Here is a 27,538-nt window from a genome sequence, read left to right on the forward strand (position 1 = left end):
ATATATATATATATATATATATATATATATATATATATATATAAGGATAGTAGAAAGAATTGGTCATTACCCTATGTGCATATATGGTTACATGACTGGTATATGTCTACATTATGTACAAGCAGAAGAATAAGACGTTTTACTCCATTTTTGTATAATGTGTCAAAATGCATTCTAATGTCATGTATAAATAATTAGAACAAATAGTAAAGTATTGGGGATGTGGCTCTGGATTCAATCCTCAGTACCTGAATAAATAAATAATAAAATAAATGGATAAAGGCTGCACCATTAGGAGTTGAAGATGGACTACAAATATGTTTCTTGCTTTCCAGAATCAACAAGGGATAAAATGGGAGTATTAAATCTAAGCTAGAGATATAGTAATAACTACACCTCAGTAAATTGTTACAAATTTTGTACTTCAAAAATGGCAGAAGGACACTATGAATATACTTTTCCAGTAATGGGAAAATTCACAGTGGGTTAACTTTATCTACCTTACTATTTAATTTGAATTCCTGAAAAAGCTCCATGTATTCACTGATCGTGATGATCAAAAGATTTAGTTTTGACTCTCATGGATTCAGTACTATATATCCCCTTAAATGGGCATAGAAGCTTCAGATAAACTTCTAAAGGTATGTTTATTGACTTTCTCATTATAAAACTTATCACAGCATATTTCAAAGAACACATCATATATCAATGTCACTACAAAAGCCACCACAACCACCCTCATTTTCATTAAAATTTGTTGACAAATTTGGTGATAATTGTTGATTCTCTGATCAGAGCTCAGGAGGAGCTGCCAGGACTAAGTGGTGGTGAGAGGAGAGAGCCCATTAGACCCAGAAAAGGTGAGTCTTTATGTCTGGCACTGAGGTGGTCACCTCCTTTCCATCAGAAAATAGATAATACTCTGCACAGACCCTGAGCAAGCTCAGCAAAGGTCCAGCATCTCTTATCATTCATCAACTGAGGAATATAGAGTCTATATTCATTTTGAGTTTTCTTCACAAAATAAATTTTTGTTCTCTGATGTTCTGGGTCCCAGGCTCTGAGGACAACAATGCACAAATCCTTAGGGAAGTTCAGGCTCCACTTATTGTCCCATCTCTGCATACAGCCTTCAGAATAATGGGCTTTTCAGGTTGAAGAAGTCCTTGATCGGTTAATTTCAGGGGAATCTCTAACGTATAGACAAGCACATGGAGAAGCAATGAATGAAACACCAGGAACCAAAGCAGCAAAGTAGAGAAGATACATTAAGCATAGTGATGCTCCACAAACATAAAAACTACATTTAGTATCATGTACTTTGAATTCATCATACTCATTCTCTAAGGTGTGTCTTGATTGGATCGTAAAATTATTTATTTATCTGAAAAATTATTTCAAAAACATTTATCCTGTACAAGGCCTGAGACAGGGAGGTTCTGTAAGTTCTGGTGAGGAGATCTTCTCTCAAACATCAGAACCCTGTGGTCACCATACCTCACGACTGTGCACAGGGTCTCTCCAGGAGACTTAAAGCTGAATTTATACTGTGCTCAAGTTCACAGTCCACACATACACATTTCACACTAATCTGCATTGAGTCCATACGTTTTTTTACACTTTGTTCTTCATAAAGCCATAGATTTGGAGCCCCCACGATGAAGAACTCTAAAATCTCAAAGATGGTGCAGAAGAGATTCACTGGACTATAGATCTAAGAATTAAGTGATGAATGAGCATATATTTTTTTTTGTGACTAGACCCCTCTGTTTGGAAAAACATCTTCAAATAAACATTATTTATATGAAAATCTACTGACCTGTGTTTCCTTACAAGGTTGGAAGGAGAAGTTCTGCATTACTTTGACAAGAGCAAGTTTTATGTTCATGAGAGCAAACCTCATACCAATGCAGTTTCGGGGTCCATTTCCAAAGGGCATGTACATGTAAGGATCGATGCTGTCCTTGTTCTGCTTACTGAACCTGGTCAACAAAGATGACAAGTCAACAAAACATTAAAACCACAACAGTTACTTGTTTCAGTTTGTGCCTTAGACACCCCCCAAGCAATGGTGTAAAAGATGATTTCTGGGCTGGTTATTGAAATTCAGCTGTGGTTTTGCTATGAGAATTGTTAAACTATGGAGTTTTTCCACCTTTCTCCCCCTTAGCCTATAGGAGTTTCTCCACCTTTCTCCCCCTCAGTCTATAGGATCTTTCAGTCTTTTTGAGATGAAATAAATGCTGTTTCAAAGGAAATCATGATAAATTGAGACATTAAAGGAAACAACGCAAACATAAAATATAAGGAGTATAAGAGTTAATACATAAAATGAAATGACATAGTGGTTATGTTATGGCACATGCTATGAAATTTGAAAACACACACACACACACACACACACGCACATGCATATACACAAACAGAGTCATGGTGCCATATCTGAGGAGAATTAGTTTTAGCATCAGAATAAACAAAATCCTGGGTGTTGAAGTGTCTTATAAAATAATGGGAAAATACTTGTTTAACCTATGCACATTCTTAAATATATTTTAAATCATCTCTGGATTGCCTATATTAACTAATAATATGTAAATACTATATAAATGCTCATTGTATTAGACTGTTTAGGGGAAACTGACAGGAAAAAATTTTATTTAGTTAGTTGAAATTATAGATGCAAAAACCATACATACAGGCTGAGCACAGTGGCACACGCCTGTAATCCCAGCAACTTGGGAGGCGGAGACAGTAGGATCCCAAGTTGAAAGCCAGCTTCAGTAATTTAGCGAGGCACTAAGCAACTCAGTTAGACTCTGTGTCTAATAAAATACAAAATAGGGCTATGAATGTGGCTCAGTGGTCGACCACCCCTGAGTTCAATTCCTGATACCCCAAAAAAATTATACATGCCGAGTTTAAATGCATGTATTATCAATTGCTAGCAAAAATCAAATAAAATATGATATAATCTAGTTTTGCAAAAATATCTATATATGCATAGAAATATGTTTATAAGAACATGGTCATATTATTAATTCATGATTATTTAAAGAATTTAACAAACCAAAAAGTTTCTTCTCAGCAAAAGAAATAATTTGTGAGGTGAATAAAGAGCCTATAGTTTGGGAGCAAATTTTTACCCCTCACACATTAGATAGAACACCACTCTCTAGAGTATATAAAGAACTCAAAAGCAAAGCACCAAAGAACCAAATAACCCAATCAATAAATGGGCCAAGGACCTGAACAGACACTTCTCAGAAGAGGACATACAGTCAATCAACAAATATATGAAAAAATGCTCATCATTTCTTGCAATTAGAGAAATGCAAATCAAAACTACTCTAAGACATCATCTCACTCCAGTCAGAATGGCAGCTATTATGAGGACAACAATAAGTGTTGGCGAGGATGTAGGGAAAAAAAGTACACTCATACATTGCTGGTGGGACTGTAAATTGGAGCAGCCAATATGGAAAGGAGTGTGTAGATTCCTTGGAAATTTGGGAATGCAACTACCTTTTGACCCAGGTATCCCTCTCCTTGGTTTATAGCCAAAAGACTTAAAAAACAGCATGCTACAGGGACACAGCCATATCAGTGTTTATAGCAGCACAATTCACAATACATAAACAGGGGAGCCAACCTTAGATGCCCTTCATTAGATGAATGGATTTAAAAAATGTGGCATATATACACAATGGAATTTTACTCAGCATTAAAAGAGAATAAAATCATGGCATTTGCAGGTAAATGGATGGCGTTGGAGAAGATAATGCTAAGTGAAGTTAGCCAATTCCAAAAAAACAAATGCCGAATATTTTCTTTGATATAAGGAGGCTGACTCATAGTGGGGTAGGGAGGGGGAGCATGGGAGGAATAGATGAACTCTAGACAGGGCAGAGGGGTGAAAGGGAAAGGGAGGGGGCAGGGGGATAGCAAGGATGATGGAATGTAATGAATATCATTATCCAAAGTACATGTATGAAGACACAAATTGGTGTCAACATACTTTATATACAAACAGAGACATGAGAAATTGTGTTGCATATGTGTAATAAGAATTATAATGCATTCTGTTGTCATTTATTTTTTAAAAAAATCAATTAAAAAAATTTTAAAAAGAATTTAGGATAGTGAATGGACATAGCATTCGTTTTGTTCCTTGTCATAAATTCATATCATTTTGCAAGAAAATGTTATATTTATAACAGGAAAACTGCTGAAAATACAAAGACATATATAAAAATGATTACATAGCTACTTGTATGTCATCTATGATAAATACAAGGACATGCTTGGACAACCCTAGCCCAGGGTGGTTCCCTTTCCCAGAGGCCCTGTACCTTTCAGGGCGGAACTCCTCAAGCTCTGGCCAGTGCTGTGGGTCTCGATGAATAACAAATCTTGGTATCATCACCACTGTCCCCTTCCTAATGGGCACTCCATTGATATCAACATCTTTCTTACAGACCCTCTCAAGTCTGCCAGCAATTGGGTACAACCTGAGAGTTTCATTCACCACCATGTCCAGGTACTCCATCTGTAACACGGTATCATAGGTAGCAGGTGCCTGAAGAGAAAAAAAAAGAGATTTTTGGAAATTCATGTTTGGAACTAAATTTAAACTCAATGTACATAGTTTTATTAAAGTGTTAGGAGGTCCCAAGAATAACAGAATGGTGAAGGAGAGTAGTGCTTACAATTGACTAAGCATTGTAATAACAATCATGTCCATTTGACAACCATATACATAAGAGACCTTTGGGACAATCCCAAATTCAGTGTATAATATCTTCAGAATCATCATGTACTACTTTTTCTCATGCAAGGAAAAGTAACTAATAGAATATGACAATCACACTCAGGCAAAATAATGTGAAAGTCACTGTTACCTTTCTCTAGAAAAGTCACATGCCTATTTCAAGGAAATAGAACATAGAAAAGAGAAAATAACCCATTATACATCTGTTTTTTCTTGAATAATCCTGCTTTGAATATATATATATATATATATATATATATATATATATATATATATATATATATATACACACACACACTTAGAGATAACACTACATCATGTAAAAAATGTTGGGAGAAACTGGTAACTTCCATCCCAGTACCACCAAAAGAAGGCTAAGATTCGATGGCACCATGTCACACAATTTCAGTTTCACAGAACATTCTAAGGAGGACAAGAAGCCACTCTCAGCCCCACACTCTGTTTCTGGACCAGTCTCCTGGTTGTTCTTCAGGGCTTCATTGTGAGCTCTGAAGAAGAGGCTTTGTGCCCACTTCACTGCCAAACAAGCCATGCCAGCCCCAGAAACCATGTATCTTCATATCTGATAGACTCCCTGTTTAGGAAGAGGTATGAGGACAGCAGGCACAACATGTGGCTAATGCCTGGTGTGACACTGGAGAGGACACAAGGTAGAAGTAAAGTGTTTGGCTCAGGAGCCAGAAAACCTGACTCATCCCCTGACTTCTTCTCTCTAATACATGACTAGAGTATGAAGCTGTGTGGAGCAGAGCAGAGTCGGCCTGCCCACCAAGCCCAGGCTCACTCAGCAGACAGCCAGGCAGGAGCTCCTGCCACAGATCAGCAGAGCCAATGATCTGGACACTTGAGTGACACATGCTTACACTTCCTAGGTGTCATCATGGTAACTGGTAATGGGTACAACTGAAATTACACTCTTTTCAAAATTCCTTGTAGTTGTGGGAATAGCATTTTCCCCTCAGTACTGTGTTTTCCCTTTCATTTCTCTCTTCAGATCCTTTCCAAACAGAGTTGATGAAAAGAATCAGTGGCTATATTTTGAACAAAGCCTCCTAGGAAGTGAAAAGGAGGGAGTCTTGTTGAGGCTCCACCTCTCTCCTCCCTCTCCAGGTACCATCTTCTCACCTTATTGGGCAAAGCTGCATCAATCTCCTGCTGCAGTTTGGTCTGGGCATCAGGATGGGTGGCCAGTTCATACAAAATGAAGGAAAGAGCACTGCTAGTGGTCTCATAGCCAGCAAAAATGAAGATAATTGATTGGGCCACAAGCTCCAGATCAGACAGGGTTAACAGAAGAGGAAACACAATTTAGGTAAATCCAGCAAATCACAACATCAGGGTTTAGATGAAGAGAAATCCCATTAAAACCCACTGATCACTAGGCAGGACCATGGAAAAGCAATTCAGGGTCATTCTCAGAGTGGTTTTCACTCTCATGTCTATCCAATAGGGGAAACAAAGGAAAACTTTTTTTTAATCCAGTTTTCCTGAGGTCTACACCACTCTTGGACTTGGCTACTAACTGTGCCATTGTCAGCACCACCAAAGATAGATAATTTCAAGAGATACCATTTCTATCTAAGATACAAAGTATGATCAATATGAACTTTTAGATACCTGGGCCCTGAAATAAACACGGTCTCTGTGCCAAACATGCAATTCAAGATAAAAAAGAATACATAAAACAAGTGTTTGAATGGTCTACAGAGTTCAGATTTACTGATGTTGATTTTCTATGATGATGTCATGAGAACATTTAATTATCAAATCTTTTATCTCAGTGAGTATGCACCCCATGAAATAGGACTATAAAGTCAAGATTCGGGCCAGGTGCAGCGGCACACACCGGTAATCCCTGCAGGAGGCTGATGCAATAGGATCATGAGTTCAAAGCCAATCTCAGCAACAGCAAGGCACTATGCAACTCAGTGAGACCCTGTCTCTAAATAAAATACAAAGTAGGGCTGGAGATGTAGCTCAGTGGTTGAGTGCCCCTGAGTTCAATTCCTGGTAACTCTCTATCCTGCACCAAATAAAAGTCAAGGTTTGGAGCTCGGATGTTTGCATTCGTAGCTACCATCCACCCGTGGGTGTTTAAATTTTAATTAATTAAAAATCAATATACTTCATTTCCTCAGTGACACTAGCCACATGTCAAGTGCTAAGTAGGCACATGTGTTTGGTTGTTATTTTATTGAAGAGTTAAACTATAGACTGTTTCCTTCATCATAGAAAGCTGAATAGAACTGGGTAGATACATTCAGGATAGATGGATGGATGGATGGATGGATAGATAGATAGATAGATGATATGTACATGTGAACATAAAAATATGTACACTGGGGCTGGGGTTTTGGCTCCATGGTAGAACACTCACCTAGCACACGTGAGGCACTGGGTTTGGTCCTCAGCACCACATAAAAATAATATAAAAGTGTTGTGTGCACCTACAACAAAAAAATAAAAATATCTTTTAAAAATATGTATACTGTCAGGCTGTAGTAAGCCAAGTCCTCATCTTTAGAATTAATTCCTAAACATTCAGGACTTTTTTCAGATGGTTGTCAAGGCACTAGGTACCTTAAATTAGAACTGCAATGGGAGTATTTGTGTATTACAGAAATAAGCAATAAATTAGGAAAAACAATTTTGAAGGAGAGAGAAAACTAGTTTATATTACTGGATGTGAGTAGATACAGAAATATTTCTTTCCTCTGTTCCATGTAGAAGTATTTCATGTTAATAATCTTGTCTACTGAGAGTATCTAAAAGCAAAAAATCACAAGATTATCACAGATTTTGATTTCTAAATTCCATTAATTGGAAAAACAAAAAACAAACCTGTCAGGAGAAACAGAGCAGAAACCTATAATATCTTCAATCAGAAAGCAAGAAAATAGTTAGAAAATAAATGAAAAGGGCACAGAATACACTGTATGCTACTATAATGTGGATACATGTCATACAATGTACAAGACTAAGAGCGGTTAAACCCTAAGGAAATCTGTGGACTGTGAATGATAGAAGTGTGTCAACACAGGTTCCTGAACTGTGATAAATATAACTCTCTGGTGGTGGATATTAGGAGTGAAGCAGTGTATTCAAGACTACATGAAGAACCTCTGTGTTTTCAGCTCAATATTGCTATGGCCAGAATAAACAGAAGCTACTTTTAAAACAATCATTTAAAAGGTGACAATAATAATAGAAGACTCAGGAGCCTACATGAAAGGGGTTCCAGTGGACAAATATGGGAGAATTGAGCATCAAATAAAAATAGTAAGAAAATAAGTTGAATAAAAATACCATGCTGGTAAAAGAAATATTTGTTTATATCAGCTTCAACATTGAACATGGCTCTAGGTGTGCTTCTCTAGAAAGTTCCTCAGGCTACTATATATGATATCCAAGCATGCACTTTCTGCAACTAGGTAGAAATACTCTTCTTCCTGGAAAATCTCCTGCACATTTCAAGAACAATCCTTCCCTCTGAGTTTCCCCATCAGTAGATGAGATAGCAACCTTGTTTACCTTTATGTGACTCCACATCTTTGGAATTCTGAGAATTTATCATAAGCTGAAGAAAATCCACCCGGTGCTAGAAAGAGAGAGATTTCAAAGATAGAAGATCAATTATGAAGTCAGAAATAAATTAAGAGTGCAGAACTTATCTTCCCATCTGAGGCTATGACTTCTTCAAGTACAAAAGTCCAGCCAGAGTATCCTAAGTCATCAGTGAAGAAAAGCATCCATCTATAAACTTGGAGAGTAGGACGTTTCCCTGAGTGAAAACAGGCTGTGGTGTCCAATAGCTACTGGCCTTTGCTCTTCCTGCTTGTGAGCTCCTGTGGATTCTGAACACAGCCTTCTGGCCAGAGAGTCGCTGGCTTTGTCTCCTATTACATTTTTTTTTTGCTCAGGGAGAAGTCCTGGACTGCAATATTTTGTTTTACTGCCTTAATTCTTCACCAAAGACATCACAGATTAATCTCCTGCCATTTTTAGAGTTCTTCATCAGATTTTGAGCAAGCTTCTTGAAAGATCCCACCATGCTTGAAGCTATGAACTTTGTACTGACATCTGGAGGGCCCATTCTGGCTCCCTGGCCTGCACACATCCTTGTGCTGGGCTTTGTACATGAGGCAAAACCTTCACCTAAAGAATCCCATGCCTGCTCCATGAGGGCCAAACAGTGCTAGCTAGCCTGAGGATGCCTTCTGTGGAGAGTTTGTAAAGTGAGAGGTTTGGAAATGCAATGATTCTTGACCATATAAAATCTGTTGAAATTAAAGCACCAGGAAAAAAATTTTATGTTGAAATTTTATCTATTGAGTAGAAGGACTATGATAAAACATTTTACCCTATTTCAAAAAAACATTTCAAAGAGCAAACCCTAAGGTTTATAAAAAAATTAAGTTCTACATATTAACAAGGTACCCTAATACTTTGATATATGTATATGCTATTTGATGTTTATGTCAGTTTAGACACATCTCTAACTGCATTTATCATTTCCTAATGGTGAATATTTTCAAAATATATTTGGCTCAATTAATAAGAACAGTTTTATCATAATGCTGCAAGAAACATGCATATGTCTCTTTGACATACTGATTTCATTTCCTGTGGTTATACACCTAGTAACGAGATTGCTGGATCATACAGTGGGTCTTTATTTGATTTCTGAGGGCCCTCCACACAGTTTTCCATAAAGACTTTCCTAATTTGCATTCTAGTCAACAATGTACAAGGACTCCTTTTTAGAGCATTTGGAACTTTTTCTATCAGCAATATTTATGCCTTGACAAATTAATTTCCATGCCCATTATTTAATTGTAAATGCTTTCTCTCTGGTTCATTATTTTTTCAGTATTTGGAATATATAATTTTATTTATTTAAGCCTTTTTTATTAGTTCTTTTTAGTTATATGAGAGTAGAGTCCACTTTGACATAATTATAAAAGCATGGAATATATCTTACTCTAATTCAGTTCCCTCTCTGATTCATTCTTGTTTCTCAATTACCAGATGCTAAATTCTTTATTCTCCCTAAATGGAAACCCTCTACTACTCTCAACCAAGAGTTCTTCTTCATCTACCTTTTAAAAATATACAAAGAAGTATGGAAGTCATACACCCATAGGCAAATAAGTTATCAAAAATAAACTTCCTCTGTATCCACCACCAGATTTTACCTGTTCTTTCTCTTGAAGGCAACTTTCTTTCATTCTGTTTATAGCTTTCTTTAAAAAAATTTGTGACATCCTTTGAAAACATAGAGTTATTCATTGCCTCATAAATTGGAGTAAGGAATGGAAAAATTGCTGCAGGGGAAATAAAAAACAAAGAACACTTCAGTGAAAAAATGTAAAATTTACCTGGAGCAATTACATCTTTTCTACCAATCAGAAAAGTGGAAGTCATAAGGGTTCCTAAAGAGGAATTGTTCCTGTTAGGACCACTGATGGGGCTCCAGGCCACTGGCTGAGCTAGAGGAGGTCATATATAGGGCCACAATCATAGCAGTGAGATCAGTGGCCCCTTGTGCCTGTGTGGAGTGACCAAAGGAACAAGATGAAAACCCTGACCCCTTTCCTCTTCATGTACTGGAATAGAGTGTCTTTGGAGAAAACTAGGCTTTAGTCTGGGACTGTGGTTAATCATGCTCTTCAAGAAAGAGCAGTCAGGATGGGACAAAGAGAGCATGTGTTCCTCAAGCACCACGGGAGGAATCCAGAAGGCATTATTAGAAAGAAAATTGGGAAACTCAAAGTATGGGAAAATTGATCAATATTCACCTAAACACTGGATGAAAGATGAAATATAAAGGGAAAACAGATAAAGTACTGAAAGGAAAAAGAAGGAATAATATATTAAACTTATGGAATGAAGAAAAAGCCATCCTTGTGTAGAGGAAAATTGTTATCTTTAAATAAAAACAAAGATCACAAATGAACAATCAAACTTCACACAATAAATCATGAAAAAAAGAAGAACAAATTAAACCTAAAGAAAACAGAAGGAAGAAAATATTAATGACCAAAGTGAAAGCTAATCAAAGAGAAAATAATGTCAATAGAAGCAATTAATAAAAACAAATGCAATTATTTGAAAAACATCATCGATGTTGCCAAAATAATAGCTAGACTGACCCAGAAATAGAAAGATGGCAGTTATTAGCATTCAAAATGAAAAATGGGAAATACTGACATTATAAACATAGAAAGAAATAAAAAGATATTGTAACAATCAAATTATCACAACAATTATACAAATTACATAACTTTAATGAAATGAACAAATTCCTAGAAAAACACAAACAACAGAATCTGACACAAAAAGTAATAGACAATATACATAGACATACATCACATGATGAGATTAAAATAGAAATTAAGAACTTTTCTACAAAGAGCACCTCAGGTCCAGATATTGCATGGACAATTCCACCAAACATTCAAAGAACTAATACCAATTCTTTACTTCTTCACGAATATTCAGAGAAATATCTAGTGAACACTTGTAAAAGATCCTAAAATGCCCATGTTAACCTAATCATAAGACTTAACACAAAGATAACACAGGACAACTACAAACTGACATATCTTATAATTATGGATGCAAAATCTCAACTAGTAATTAGCAAATTAAACCCAGCATCATATAAAAAGAATTATATACAACAAAAAAATCAGATTTGGAGGTCAGAAAAAATGGTGTATCAGCAGAACTCACAATAACCCAGCAGTCCCTGGAGACTGAATTAGAACAACAGTTCTGTGGGGAGATGTGAAGACTGTGGGGAAATGATAGCAAGCAACCCAGAAAACTAGCAATCAGGCGAAATCTAAAAATATCAACTTCTAGAATACAAAGAGAATTAATTGATGGGATAGATGGCAGCAGTTCTGGGTGTGCATTGGTTCCCTGGGGGAGAGGAAGCTCCTCCCTGATGGGCCCAAATTACTCCCACCCAGTTTAAGATGAATGGTGCTGCTGTCCAGCAAAATCATCATCTGAGAAGAAAATCAGCTCATCAGAGCTAGCTCAACAGAAAGACCAGGCACTCTCCAGCAGAGAGTAAAAGTGGGGAAGTGGCATCAGCTAAAGACATTCTCTGTTAGTACTCCCTGGGAGGGAGACTAGGAATCCCTGCAATTTACCCTTGCTTTTCATGTTTCACTCATTTTTCACTTTTTGCTCCTTTTTGTATTGTTTGTGGTACAGAATAGAGGACACAGAGACAAACCCACATGAATATGGTTATATCATATCAGATAAAGGTGACAAAAGCATTCCCTGGAGAAAAGAGCCTATTCAATAAATGGTGTTGGAAAATCTGGAAATCCATATGTAGCAAAATGAAATTAAGCCCCTATCTCTCATCACGCACAAAACTTAATTCATTATGAATGAAGGACCTAGAATTAGGCCAGAGACCCTGCACTTAAAAAATAGAAGAAAAAGTAGGCCAAAATTTTCATTATCTTGGATTAGATTCTGACTTCCTTAACAAAACTCCTAAAACTCGAGAAATAAAATCAAGAATCAAATAGATTCAAACTAAAAAGCTTCTTCTCAACAAAAGAAACCAATAAGGAGAAGAGAGAGCCTAAAGAATGGGAACAAATTTTTACAGCCTACACATCATATAGAGCACTAATTTCCAGGATATATAAAGAACTCAAAAAACTTAACACCAAGGAAACAAATAACCCAATCAATAAATAGGATATGTAACTGAACAGACACTTCTCAGAAGAAGCTATACAATTGGTCAACAAATATATGAAGAAAGGTTTAACTTCTCTAGTAAATACAGAAATGCAAATCAAAACTCCTCTCAAGATTTCATCTCACTTCTCTCAGAATGGCAGTTATGAAGAATATAAGCAAGAATGTATGTTGGTGAGTATGTGGGAGAAAAGGCATACTCTTACATTCCTGGTGGGAATGCAAATTGATGCAACCAATATGGAAAGCAGTTTGGATATTCCTCAGAAAAGTTGGAATGGAACCACCATTTGACCCAGCTATCCCACTCTTCAGTTTATATCCAAAGGACTTAAAATCAGCATACTACAGGGACACAGCCACATCAATCTTTATAGCAGCTGAATTCACAATAGCTAAACTGTGGAACCAAAGTAGATGCCTTTCAGTAGATGAATGAATGAAGAAATCATGGTGCATATACACAATGGCATATTATTCAGCATTAAAACAGAAGAAAATCATGAAATTTTCAGATAAATGGATGGATTTGGAGAATATAATGTTCAGTGAAGTAACCCAATGCCAAAAACCTAAGGCCAAATATTTTCTCTCATAATTAGATGCTGATCCATAATGGGAGTTGGCCATTAGAGGAATGGAGGAACTTTGGATAGGGAAAAGGAAAGGAAACGGAAGGGAAGGGTTATGGGTATAGGAATGATGGTGCAATAAGATGGACATCATTACCCTAGGTACATGTATGATGACTCAAATGGTGTGAATCTACTTTATGTAAAAGTACAGAAATGGAAACTTGCACTCCATTTGTGTATTATGTAGTGAAATGCATTCCGCTGTCATGCATAACTAATTAGAACAAATAAATAATTTCTTTAAAAAAAGGAATGAAGTACTCACACATGCTTTAGGTTGGAAGAATTTGAAAACACAATGATGAATGAAAGAAGTCAGACATGACTTTTAGGATTCCATTAATAGAAAATTCACAGTATCAGCAAATCTATAGAGTCAGAAAATGGATTCATGGTTGCTTAGGCTTGGGGAATAGAGAGTTAATAATGAAATGATAGCTTGCTTCTGAGTTGACAAATGGTCACTAGTGATGGCTGCATATATCTTTGTACTGAAAACCATTTAATTGTATAAGTGGGGCAATCCAAAGGTATATTAATTATGTATCAATTACACTCTTGTTTAAAAAGAGAGAATGAATAAATAACATGGTAGTTCACATACTTATTGAGAAGAGCAAAGGGTCAAAGAAATCGAATCTTAAAAGCTTCTTGACTTTCTCCACAAAGGGATCTTGTGGGTTGTTGAGGGAATCAATGTTCACTCCAAATGATGTAGCAGTGATCACATCCATGCTGTAGGCCCCAAAGATGCTGAATAGAGAAATATATGGAAAGTTAAAATCAGTGCCTCTTCCCAATCCTTCCACTACACATGCAGCAAGAAGTAGGAGTAAGTTCATGTGCCCAAGCAAGACAAGCATTGAGCCCCACACTGTCAACAGTTATCTGCTGGACCATCAGATCAGTCTATGATCTCTTCACACTGACCATGAGGTCTTTATGAGGTTAAAATGAGGTACTGCCCTTGTTCCAGAAGTGATAGGGACAGTGAGGTGACTTAGAATCACCTCTGAACTCAAGAAGTTCACCCACACAGGGATACGATTCATAATCAGACACACTACAGTAGCACAAATAGAATGTAGATGATGACAGTTGTGTAGAAACTGAGCTTCAGCAGGACAAGGGTGGAATAACTGAGTCTTCCTAGAGGGCTCAAAAAGGTGACCTTGACCTTGACAGTATTTTGTCTTCTAGTGTATCCAAAGTCATAAACAGTAGCCAAACAAACCTTGGTGGATACAGGAGAGATCCTTTCTCCCCAGCTGCCCTGTCTCCCCCTGGGAGAAGTCCTTTCTTGGATGAGAAGTTGGAGTTGTGACTCCAAACTTGCTTTTGTCTGCTCATTGCACTAGCTCAACATTTGGAATTCAGTCTGTGGCAGGCAGTTGGAGGGGCTCCTGGTGGAGTTTGGAATGCCAGAGCTGCCCTGCTACTTACTCTTTCAAGTTGATAAACTTGCCCTTCTCTGATTCCATTCTCATGTTTTTCACCAGCACATCTCCATACTGGTTAATGATGGGGAACATCTGCGCACAAAACACAAGATCACCCATAGTTAAGTGAGAGACTCAGTCCCCAAGGCTATGGTTTTCCCAGGATGAAGAAGTATGGGACATTTATAATGAATCTTACTATATCTCTTCTAAAACATAAAGACAAAAGAACATTTCTAGGAAGTTCAAATTCAGAGAACTATCCCTTTAAAAGGGACTACTATCTTTCTCATTTTCTACCCATCCCCAGATTTATTCTCTATGTTTTCAATGAAAAGCCCTCCTTACCTCCTTGAGTTTTCCACTGGTGAAGGATGGAGACAGCAATGTTCTCAATCTCTTCCACTCTTCATCCTCTGACAAGGAGATGGCTTTTTTCATAAATCCCACTGGACCAAGATCCTAGAGCCCAAAGGAAAAGAGATTTTGTCCTACATAAATGTGGAGGTTTCCACTGTTGTAAAAGTTGTTAAATAAGTATCATTTATTTAAAAAAATGCTTAATGACTGCATACTAGTTATCTGGCCCTATGTCAGACACTCAATAATATTGATTGCAAGTGCCTACCTCCTGAGAGTTTGGAAGAGACACCCAGGGACCTCACACCATATTTGGATTTTATATTCCAACCTTTGTTTAGATGCAAAATTTCCACTTGGTTGGAAACTTTTTTTCCAGGGGAATAGACAGGAAGAAGACCTAAGAAGACCTAGTACAACCTCCAGGGCCATGCAGAGCACAAATGGATTGGTGACAGATACCAGATGTTTTTTGTCAACCATATGTTACTTACAATCAGTTCTGTCTTTACATGCATTTACAGCATAAGCATCTTGATAAAGGGGTACCTAGGTATGATAATTTTAAAAATAATAATATTTGAAACTTAAAGGATTTGGAATATAAGTGTAATACAGGAAAAAAAACACAAGTTATTAATGGAAGTTCTTTCAGTATTTTCTAAAAGGGCAGAGGAGAAAAGAAAGATAATTCTATTTTTCACCTGGGTGCTAGACTACCAAAGTAAAACTCTTGAAATTTAGTTCCATCATCTAAAATATATTTTTGTGTTAAAATGTATGCTTCCAGCCAGGCACACTGGTGCATGGTACATGCCTGTAATCCTGGCAGCTCAGGAGTCTGAGACAGGAGGATCACAAGTTCAAAGCGAGCCTCAGTAATGTTGAGGTGCTAAGCAACTCAGTGAGACCCTGTCTCTAAATAAAGTACAACATAGGACCAGGAATTTGGCTCTGTGGTCTAGTGTCCCTGAGTTCAATCCCCAGTACACCACCACCACCAAAAAATGTATGCTTCCAGCACTCATTCACTGTAAACATTTAGGGGATTAGGAGCAGAGGGAAGCTTCTTTAACTTGACAGAGATTCTACAAAAAACAATTTTCAGCGAACAATATACTTACTTGTGGCAAACTGAATGCTTTCTACCAAGCATCAGGAAAAATTCAACAACGTCTGCTCATTCATATACAGAAAGACAAGTAAAAACATTCATCTGAGTTTAGATTAGTGATTTGTACATGCTGGGAAGGGGTATGTGGAAGGCAAGTAAATAGAGACTGTATTTGAGCAGTGTGCAATATATGCATTATTGAAGATCCCAGCAAATCCAATTATTATGCACAAGTATCATATATATTATATTTTTTATTTCCCCATATATTTTATTGGTACATTATAATTATACATAATGGTGGCATTCATTGAGAGTGTATGTATCTTTTTTTTAATTTTTTATTTATTTTTTATTGGTTGTTCAAAACATTACACAGCTCATGACATATCATCTTCCATACATTTGATTCAAGTGGGTTATGAACTCCCATTTTTTACCCCAAATACAAGTTGCAGAATCACATCGGTTACACATCCACATTTTTACATAATACCATATTAGTGACTGTTGTATTCTGCTACCTTTCCTATCCCCTACTATCCCCCCTCCCCTTCCCTCTCATCTTCCCTCTCTACCCCATCTGCTGTTGTTTTAATTCTCTCCCTTGTTTTTTTTTTTTTCCCCTTTCCCCTCACAAACTCTTATATGTAACTTTGTGTAACAATGAGGGTCTCCTTCCATTTCCATAGTTTCCCTTCTCTCTCCCTTTCTCTCCCCCCACTAGTCTCTGTTTAATGTTAATCTTTTCCTCATGCTCTTCTTCCCTGTTCTGATCTTAGTTGCTCTCTTTATATCAAAGAAGACATTTGGCATTTGTTTTTTAAGGATTGGCTAGCTTCACTTAGCATAATCTGCTCTAATGCCATCCATTTCCCTGCAAAATCCATGATTTTGTCATTTTTTAGTGCTGCGTAATACTCCATTGTGTATAAATGCCACAGTTTTTTAATCCATTCATCTATTGAAGGGCATCTGGGTTGATTCCAAAGTCTAGCTATTGTGAATTGTGCTGCCATGATCATTGATGTGGCAGTATCCCTATAGTATGCTCTTTTAAGGTCCTCAGGGAATAGACCGAGAAGGGCGATAGCTGGGTCAAATGGTGGTTCCATTCCCAGCTTTCCTAGGAATCTCCATACTGCTTTCCATATTGGCCGCACCAGTTTGCAGTTCCACCAGCAATGTACAAGTGTACCCTTTTCCCCACATCCTCGCCAGCACTTATTGTTGCTTGACTTCATAATGGCTGCCAATCTTACTGGAGTGAGATGGTATCTTAGGGTGGTTTTGAAGTATCATATATTAATCAAAGTTTTTAAACTTTGGATTGAACCCCAGGTCCTGTGCCTGCGATGCAAGCACTCTACCAACTGAGCTATATCCCTACCCCCAAAGTTTTTAAAAAGTGAAGATAGAGATTGTATGGGAATCCACACACACACACACACACACATTAGCCTCATCTAAAATTGGGGTAAACTTTGGAAGATTAAAGTCTATATCCTTCAAAAGTTCACTCTCCTGGCTCTTACTCAACTTCACACTGGAACTCCCAGCTGATGTCAGAGGAAAAGAAAAACAAATAAATAAAAGAAATACAGATAGGATTTTCCCTATTTATAGGTGCAATCTTTGTCCAATGTGGTCACCACACAAGAAGTCAGGCACATTTCTAAGGATAATGAAGAATTGGTGAAAAACACATTAATAACATAATCTAAATCTACACAAATGTAGGCAAGTGATACATTTGGACAGAGCTGCAGACTCATTCATATAGGCACACAAAATGGAAAAAATGAAAATGAAAAGCCTAGATTGTATCAATTTCCTGTTACTATAGGAACAAGAACTTAATAAATTTATAGTCATGTAAGAAATTATCATTGGGTAAAGCAGAATATATTATACATGAAACTACCTGGTAATTTTTTGGTAAGGAATGCCCTCTGAATTTGTAAATATCTCAGGATAAAAATTGAGTTAATAAATTATATAAATAAATAAATAAATGTTACTTTGGATTAGACAAAGGGGAACTAAAGGAAGGGTGAGGGGATGGGAATAGGAAAGACTGTAGAATTAATCAGACATAACTTTCCTATGTTCATTTGTGAATACACAACTAGTGAAACTCCACATTATGCACAAACACAAGGATGAAAGTTGTACTTCATGTATGTATAATATGTCAAAATACATTCTAGAGTCATGTATAACTAAAAAGAACAAATAAAAACTTAAAAATATAAATAAATGTTAAAATGTTGAAAAGTGAGTGCTTACCCGCCGGTTGGTGAAGACAGAATAACATTCTTTGATCAGCACTGTTTTGATAATGCTGGGCTCCGTAGTAGCCAAAACAGGTTGTGAACCATCGAACAGGCTGTGTTGGGAAAGCAAAGCTGATTAAATCTAACAGGCCAGATTCTGCAGCAGGAATCCAGACTTTGATCCTGATGTTATCTATTCTACCTGCCTACTCCTACAATACATAGCAACATGAAGTTCTGGTTGGGGATTCTGACCACAGAAACCACTGGAGTCTTCATAGCATAAAGGGTAATATAGGTAAAGTAGGTAGGAAGAGAAACGTAGAGACAAAATACACCTTCTAAGAGATCATAATTAGAAATAGCATTGGAACAGTGGTTAAATCTAGATGGTGAATACAATAGTATTGCCTATGCTACTTTCCATAAATTATTTATTTGTTTATTTATTTACTTATTTTTTAATTACAGGTGGGCAGAAGCCTTTATTTTTCTATTTTTATGTGGTGCAAAAGATCAAACCCAGTGCCTCATTGTGCTATGCAAGCGCTCTTCCACTGAGCTACAGCCTCAGCCCATAGTCTCCACAACTTTTTACATGGAAAAATATAGGTTTGTGAAAAATTGAAGGCAGATAATTGACTAACTCCTCACAATTACTAAGTTTTGCAAGTGGTAGCTGAAATGGGGACTTTGGAGATCCAGTGGGGCATGTTGTGTCCTTGGATCACATGGTATCTATGGGCCATGTCAACTGAGCAGAACACTCTGGCCAGCCCTGTGGCTTTCTGTGGATTGATGAGAGAAGGTAGAGAAGAAGAGTCAATGTCTTTTACCACTATTTTTAGTGTAGAGCAAAATGATTACACCTCTTCTATGGCTCCCACCAAACCCCCACCAGCTCTGAAAGGGAATAGTTGCTACAGTTTGCTGAGGCCACCCTCCAATATAAACCCCATCAATCCACCAGGGAACTCACTGATGGAACTCCATCCTATGTCTGGTCTTAACATCAAATGGATGAAAGAGAGAAAGAAATGCTTCCTTGAAAAATCAACACTGAAAACTTAAAAATGGCATATGAGCAACAATAATTATGACAATTAAAAAGAAGAAAGAAAGTAAAGGAAATGAAAAGCTGAGCAGAAATCATTTCCCATCTGCTTCCCAGTACCTCCCAGCCTTTTGTTCAAAAGCATACATTAAATCTGAAATTTAAATAAGGGAATTTTGTCTTTAAATTAAAAGGAAATCAGTGGAGGAAAGAGATGATGCCACAGATTTATAAGCTTATGATTTTTTAAAAAAGTTCTCAAATAATACATTTTATTCATCTAAAGGGGTCAAAAAGAAAGAAAAATGGGGAAGATAGGAATAGCCAGACATTGGACACAAAGTAAGGCTGGAGACTCTGGGTCATCAAAAGCAGGAGAAAAGCCAAAACATGCAACATTCTCAACCTAAGTCAGACTGTAGACCCAGACTCCTGGTGACATGCATGACCTTTGGCAGGACAAGCCTCCAAGGACTTTGCAGCACAGAGGGTTGCATCCCAAATGTTCTGGGCTGAGGTTGTCCTCAGGCATTGGGGCACCACATCATAACAAGTCTACCAAAGAGAAATTCCCAGATTACTCACCCCCATGTTTTTCCATACTTTTTATTACATTCTGTGTTAAAATTAGACAAACCCTAGGAAGAAGAACAAAATGAAATTACATTATTGTTACAAATGTCAAATGACTCAAATCCCATGAAATCAGGCTTGCTGTTCCTAACAGGTGGTTAGAGAGAAGCTCTTACTCAGAGGCTTCTGAGAAGAAAAGAGAAAATATGCAATATTTGAAATAAAATATGTAAAGTCACTTGAATTTTCTCTAACTATTATACGTAATCAACCAATTCCCCTTGTCTATGAATACAACATGCTTCTCTTCTGCAGTATTTCTTCGTCTGCTTGTGTTGTCTCAGAAATAATGGGACCTTCTGAATTATCATTTCCATAGGCACACGAGGAAACCCAGAGTGAGAGAAAATGAGTGTTTCCCAGGGCCATGCATGATCTTTTATCTCCTCATCAAGTATCATTTTAATTTATCTCATGTTTTCTGGTAGAATTTTGGTAGAATTAGGGTGTAAAGACACCAGCAACCTCCTCTAGCCTAGGAGATTTATGTTGTCACAATCATGTCGTTGAGTAAGTGACATAGTGAGCAAATAAAAGTGGACTTGCCTTCCTGTGTTGGAGCTCAACTTGGAAAAGGGGAGATGCTACCTATCTGCACATAGTACACATATAGTTAGACACTGGGTGTGAGTTTTCATCATAAAAACTAAGCTATTAATCTTCCTCATGCTAAGTTTCATTTGTAATATTTTAGCTGTACAAATAAAGCATCCCAGAGATATGAGTGTATCTTCCTAGAATCTGCACTGAGAAACACAGAAAATTCTGTGAGAATGCTAATAGTCTGAACATAAAGTCCACAGCTTACACTGTTAATGTGCCAGAGTCCTGAGCTCATCAACAGCAGTGAACCTGACACTATGAGGAGTTGTAAACAGAGCCCCAGGATAAACCTGAGTGTGCTTTGGATGGGGCCCTCACACAGTTTCTGAAGCTTGAAATCTCAAAACTTCTCTCACGGAGCTAAATTTCTACTGATGTAACTAAGCAGGTGTTTGCGCCAAAAGAGGCAAAACAGGGAGGTCAAATGACACTCACCTGGCGATAATTAAGAAGAGTTCCAAAACAAGGCAGAGGTGTTGGCCCTGGAATTCCCAGCTTCTTAAAATATCCATGTGAATAAGTCCAATGTCTATAAAGTGGAAGAGAAATCCAGGTCAAGGGATTGTGACTGTGTGGTATATATTGGCTCACGAGTCACTGATCAAGAATGGGAACAGTGAAGCCAGGCAGGTAACATGTAGGCCATAAATAACAACAAAAACTCCAATGGCCCTAATTACATCTGCTCATCATCTCCTCTCTCACATTCCCTGAGAAACCACAAAAGTCATCATAGTTACCCAAAGCAGCTGATTATTGTAAAGTTCCATCATTAGGCTCCCAGTGCTATAGTGAATATCTGATATAAGTCCCCAAACATGAGTTTAAAAATTCCTGAGCCATTCAGACTATATTTCTTCCAGGTCACTTCACTCACTGGTGTCAGTTTAGGAAGTTGACTTGATGCCATCATGTTGGCCCCTTTAGTGGCCTCCAGTGGGGCCGTCCCCACTCTGGGACTTCTTCCCTGAGCAGACAGGAGTATTCTCCCACTTTTTCATAACTCCTATCTGGATGCCTTTTATTGCATCCCTGGTCCACATTCTCCCTTACTCATCTGCTGTAATAGATTAAGAACACTTGCATATGGGAAACTGTTGAGTAAGAATAACCAGTTGGGCAGGTATATTTGAAGACATGCAGAATCTACATCATGGCTGTATGTATTAGATTAGTATTCCTTCAATTGTTCAAAAAAGATGAGTTCATTTTTAAATAGGTTAGTTTTCACAAATACAAAATCCAAGGGTCCTATTTTGACCTTCAGAAGGAACATGAGGAACTTACCTCAAAGAAATTGTACTATTGAACAGAATAAAATTAAGACATTTTCATTAATTTTAAAATGCCACTGGAGGGAAAATAGATGCAACAAAAGCCTGAATACTACCCTTTCCTTCAATTGTTACAACCAGGTTTATATTTTCTATTTTCACATCATTATGAATGCCTACTCTTGTAAAAGTGGAGTTAAGATAGAAGTCAAAGGTCTCCTTGGGGCAATGTCTTCTACACTCAGTCAGAAATAACTGGTCTCTTCCCATGCTCCATGAAATCAGGAATCCCATTATTTTTAAAAATATTTTTATAGTCGTAGGCAGATATAACACCTTTATTTTATTTATTTATTTTTATGTGGTATTGAGGATTGAACCCAGTGCCTCACATATGCCAGATGAGCTCTCTACCACTGAGCTACAACCATAGCCCAGGAATCCCACTATTTAAAGTAATTCTTCTACTAGATGGTTTTATTCATGCTCCTGTACTGGAATTTCATAAGCAAATATTTAAAATACAAAATGGGCTTGGAAACTTCTGTCTCTTGAAGCTGTCATTAGATTTCAAATCCACAGAGAAACAAATCTCTATACTGATGCTAACTTAAGGAATAAAAGTTCCAAATTTCTCCCAGGTCTTTGATCAATAGTTTCATCATTCAGCAGTAGTTGCATATTGCAGGGTGGAGCACTTGAGTTTTTATAGGAGGGCTATTCCAGGGAAAGGGAAGAGAACAGAGGGAAGAATTGAGTCTGAGCCTGTGGTAGCACCTGGGGTGCACTTGGTGCATTTTACAAATGGTGCTGGGATGTGGGACGAGGAGCAGGAACCACCTGTTCCACAGGAGACAAGCCTCCTACACATCTCTTGTAGTGCACATAAAACACAAAAGATAAACAATGACACAGAAACTTGTGAAGACCCCTCTTTACCCTCATAATTCTGAAAGTTTTCAAAGGGTGCATCACTTTTCCGAAGGTGTCTAGTTGTTTGTAATCTGCATCTACTGAACTCCTCTGGTTGATTAATCTAGGTTCAAACTGAGACTCACTCCGAAGTTCATTCTCCAAATTAAATCATATCACTAAACCTCCTAGTCACAGAAATGGGAGGTTTCAAGAGGCGAGAAACTGGGACAGTTACTCACAGATAGAGGAGCACCAGGCTGATTCCCATGAGAACCCAGGTTTCCATGGAAAAGTTTGGGATCAGTTCCATCACTACTTTCCTTCCAGATATGTAATCTAGAAGCGCCAAGCTTGCCTTCTGTGAGCAGCTGTGATTCAATGACGTCAAACTGGCATATTTATATGCTGGGAAAAGAGGTGTGGCTGGGTGTTCAACCAATAGAAAAAACTTCCTGTGCTCCACCCACCTTTGCAGAAGCCAGGTGCCCTCTCCAACTTGGCAGTTGGCAATGAGTCATGGAGATATGCCTATTTTGATCTTTGAGCTCAGATTTTATAAAAATTATCAATAAAAATTTTGATGGGGCTGGGGTTGTGGCTCGGTGGTAGAGTGCTCACGTAGCATATGTGAGGCACTGGGTTCAAACTTCAGCATCACATAAAAATGAAATAAAGATATTATATCCAACTACAATAAAAATATTTTTTTAAAAAAACTTCAATCAGTGTTATTATTACAACCAAATGTTATTGCTTCTTTTCAGAAACTCCAATGAAACATTAGAATTAAATGTCCTCTGATCAGTTTTTGTCTCCATGGGTGTTCTCATTACAAAATCCTTAAATTCTACCCAAAAAGATTTTATCTAAATAACTACTCATGCACTTTCCTCTGCTTACAATGCCCTCTTGCCCCATAGAAGACTTTTTCAAAAATATTTTTTAGTTGTTGATGAACATGTACATAATAAGAGTATTTTGTTTGTTCCAGTGAAGGACTCCATGCATTTTCTCTCTGAAAAAGCTATAATTTCTTCTCCATCTTTTCCAAATGAACTTTTCAGTAGATGTATCCCCAAATCCACATTTCTGTGACCTCTTTTGTATAGTTAAAATGCACAATTGCATTTTAACAATGGAAAGATTTATTCTTATCTTTTAGAAGAGAAAACTCATAGCAAGTGTTGAACTTGCCCTGTCCTTGTGTAGAGGTTGCAGTTCCCCATCTCTCTATGCTGGGTGGGAACTCAGGAGGCAAGTTTTCTGATATTTGCTCACTTACTCACTTTCTACTCCACACTATGCCTGGGATGTACATAAGTCTGTTGGTCTAAGCAGAACACTGGTGTCTTCAGGTTCCTAATTCTATGAGAACTCGAGGAGAGAGCTCATAAGGTAAGAGAAAAGCATGCCCATGGAGGAGATGAGCATATTGTTGGGTCTTGCTTTTTAATCCAATCTGCCAGTCTAGGTCTTTTGATTGATAAGTTTAGGCCATTAACATTCAAGGTTATTATTGAGATATGATTTGTATTCCCTGTCATTTTGCTTCTGGTTTTTAATTTGACTTAGTTTCTCCTTTGGTTGAATATTACTTTAGTGTAGTTCCTCCCTTTGCTAGTTTCCACTTTTTTTAAACTTTATCCTCATGGAATATTTTGTTGAGAATGCTCTGTAGCTCAGGCTTTCTAGTTGTGAATTCTTTCAATGTTTGTTATCATGGAAGGTTTTAATTTCATCTTAAAATCTGAAACTTAATTTTGCTGGATGTAAAATTCTTGGTTGGCATCCATTTTCTTTTACATCTTGAAATATTTTATTCCAGGAACTCCTACCTTTGAGGGTCTGGGTTGAGAACCAGTTGAGATCCAAATTGGTTTCCCCCATATGTAATTTGATTTTTTTTCTTTCATAGCCTTTAAGATTTTCTTTATTCTCTATGTTATTCATTCTCATTCTAACGTATCTTGGTGTGAGTCTGCTGTAATTTTGTACATCTGGGGTCCTGTAAGCCTCTTGTATTTGATTTTCCATTCTGTCCTTTAGGTTTGGTAAATTTTCTGATATTATATCATTAAATTCTTGTGCATTCCTTGGGTTTGTATCTCTGCTCTTTCTTCTATTCTTATAATTCTTAAATTTGGTCTTTTCATGTTATCTCATAAATCTTGTATCTTATATTCATGGTTTCTGCCTATCTTCTCTGCTGAGTCAACTCTATCTTCAAGATTATATATTTTGTCTTCATAACCTGAGGTTCTATTTTCCAAGTGGTCTAGTCTGTTGGTGATGCTTTCTATTGAATTTATAACTTAGTTTATTGATTCCTTCGTTTTGAGGATTCTGTTTTTTGTTTTTGTTTTTGTTTTTTTTTGCAGAATATCTATGTGTTTCTTCAAGTAATCTTTTGCTACCTGTATTTTGTCTCTTATCTCGTTATTGGGGTGATCTATTGTCTCCTGTATTTGCTGTCTTATATTATTCTGTGCCTTGAAGATCACTTTAATTATGTATGTTTTGATGTCCTTCTCTGACATTTCTTCTACTGTGCTATTGATGTATTCTATTATTGTACCATCTTGGTTTGTTTGGGGACACTTTCTTCCCTTATTTTTTAATGTTGTTTATGGGTCTTCCTCTATAGAAGTACAGATCTGAGGTATTACAGTTACTACTCTATAATCTTGTAATGTCCTTGCAGGTTACCAATACCTCGACTTTAAGGAGTATATTAATATTTACAACATCCAAACAAACAATATACACTCTTAAACTATATAACTCCTATTTAAATAATTACAGTTTTGTCACATTAAACAGAAATAATGTATCCAATTACTATCCACATTAAAATAGTAGGTTTGCATAAGGGTCTATAGTTTTGAATGATGAACAAATTGAAGGGTATAGGATGTGGGAGTTGTGAGGTAGAAGGTAAGAATACAGAGGTATTAGGTCATACAGAGAGTGAAAGAGGTATCAAGACAAGTAGGCTAGCAAGGATACCTCTGGTGTAACCAAGCCAGGACCTTGGTGATGGTCTTCCAGGTCTTGGCTGTTGTCTCTAGATGGAAGCGAGCCAGAGGAGCCATGCATTGGTAGGTGTGGTTTGGTCTTTTATTCCACATGTGCATGGTTGATCTCCTCTTCCACACATGCAGCTGCAGTCGATCTCCTCCTCCTCCTCCATGTGTCTAGCTGAGGTCAGTCTCCTCCTCCTATCCACATTGGGCTGGGGTCAGGTTCCTCCTCTTCTGTGTGTCTGGCTGGGGTCAGTCTGCTCTTCCTCTGCTCATGGGGCTGAGATCTGTCTGGTCCACCTCCTACATGTGTGGGGCTGGGTTGGTCTATTCTACCTCTTCCACATGTTGTCCCAAGAGATCTCTCCTATATCTCTTTACTTTCACCAAGAAGTTTCTGATTATTAACACTGTTTTCTAAATGTATAAGAAATTTAAGGATATCCTTTGATTTTTGTAAACCCATGCAGACCTATGATTATTGTTACTGTACTCTGGATTCTAAACTGTACTGTAAAAGTTAAATTTAGTAAAATGTAAAGCTTAAGAGAGCATTTTGCCATATTGATGTTCTCCAAACTAAAATTATCTGTAACAAAAGTCTCAGATGTGTATAGAAATAACAAATTGGGTTGATATTTATTCATGTCATTTAATGTTTTACAATCAGTTAAAGTAACCTGTTGTCAATAAGTTATATATAAAATTTTGGGTTACTCTTCACATTACAATTGAAATTTCAATGCACTTTTAAAAATAATGAGAGTCTGATCTGTTTAAAGATAGTATTGTAAAACATAAAAACATTTTGCCACCTACCCACACAAAAGGAAAGCTAACACCGCCCTTAGCCTTTATCTGAACAATGTTTTAAATGTAATGTTATATTGTGTTAACTAATGTTCATATAAGCTCAGGAAATAATATATGCAAACTTTATAAAATGACATTTAAGAAAAAGGCAAAATCAGCCTCAGACCTAAAATACTTTACCTAAAATTTGTCAAGTCCCGCCTTACCTGAGATAAAACTCTGCCTTCCACCTACTACATGTTAGAATGGCTCCAAAATGGGCTGGACTTCAGCTATTTAAAGGTATGTTTAGAAGAGTGATACTTGTTTCAAATATTACTATGATCTCAAAGAGGTATATAATGTATAAGACAGCCAAAATTCAAGATAGCTATTACACAAACTAACCATGTTTTTAGTCTTGTTAATTTCATTATTAAAGGAAACAAAGAGTATGAATTTGTCTATGTCAAATTGTTTTACAAAGTATTAACATCTAGCTGGATGGGACATTACTCACTCATCCTGACTACCCCAATGGCCATGAAGGTAAATGAATTCAGAGTGGATTTATCTCACCTGAGTCAAGACAACAAAAATATCTTCTGCAAAAGAATGGACAGACTAAGAGACTCCAACCACCCTCTAAAGATAAAACTAAAAAAAAAAAAGAAATGAAAAGTTAATTATGTTTTTTTTTTCTCTTATTCAGACTGTGTTCTAAGGCCAGAACTAATAAAACAACATATTTTGTGAATCAAGTTATATATATATATATATATATATATATATATATATATATATATTTCACAATATATATATTCATTTATATATAAAATATTATATATATATATGATTCACAATATATATATTCATTTATATATAAAATATTATATATAT

The 27,538-nt window shown here is 36.9% G+C and overlaps 1 protein-coding gene and 1 long non-coding RNA gene across 2 annotated transcripts; one reads left to right on the forward strand and one right to left on the reverse strand.

Moving 5' to 3' along the window:
* Nucleotides 1–633: 633 nt before the first annotated feature.
* On the reverse strand, nucleotides 634–23,216 carry LOC107133689 (cytochrome P450 3A9-like). The gene is given in 14 exon segments (XM_048784710.1): nucleotides 634–1,241; nucleotides 1,820–1,982; nucleotides 4,350–4,576; nucleotides 5,915–6,075; nucleotides 8,321–8,387; nucleotides 9,985–10,041; nucleotides 10,043–10,113; nucleotides 13,763–13,911; nucleotides 14,602–14,690; nucleotides 14,946–15,059; nucleotides 18,361–18,460; nucleotides 19,987–20,039; nucleotides 21,073–21,166; nucleotides 23,066–23,216. Coding segments are annotated over 14 exon segments (1,563 nt in total). The 5' UTR covers nucleotides 23,137–23,216; the 3' UTR covers nucleotides 634–1,094.
* On the forward strand, nucleotides 13,890–22,654 carry LOC125611053. Its single transcript, XR_007341160.1, has 3 exons — nucleotides 13,890–14,000; nucleotides 17,490–17,494; nucleotides 22,644–22,654. It is a non-coding gene; the product is annotated as an uncharacterized LOC125611053 (long non-coding RNA).
* Nucleotides 23,217–27,538: the final 4,322 nt, after the last annotated feature.

This window comes from Marmota marmota, unplaced genomic scaffold (assembly GCF_001458135.2).
Source record: "Marmota marmota marmota unplaced genomic scaffold, marMar, whole genome shotgun sequence".
Classification (NCBI taxonomy): domain Eukaryota; kingdom Metazoa; phylum Chordata; class Mammalia; order Rodentia; family Sciuridae; genus Marmota; species Marmota marmota.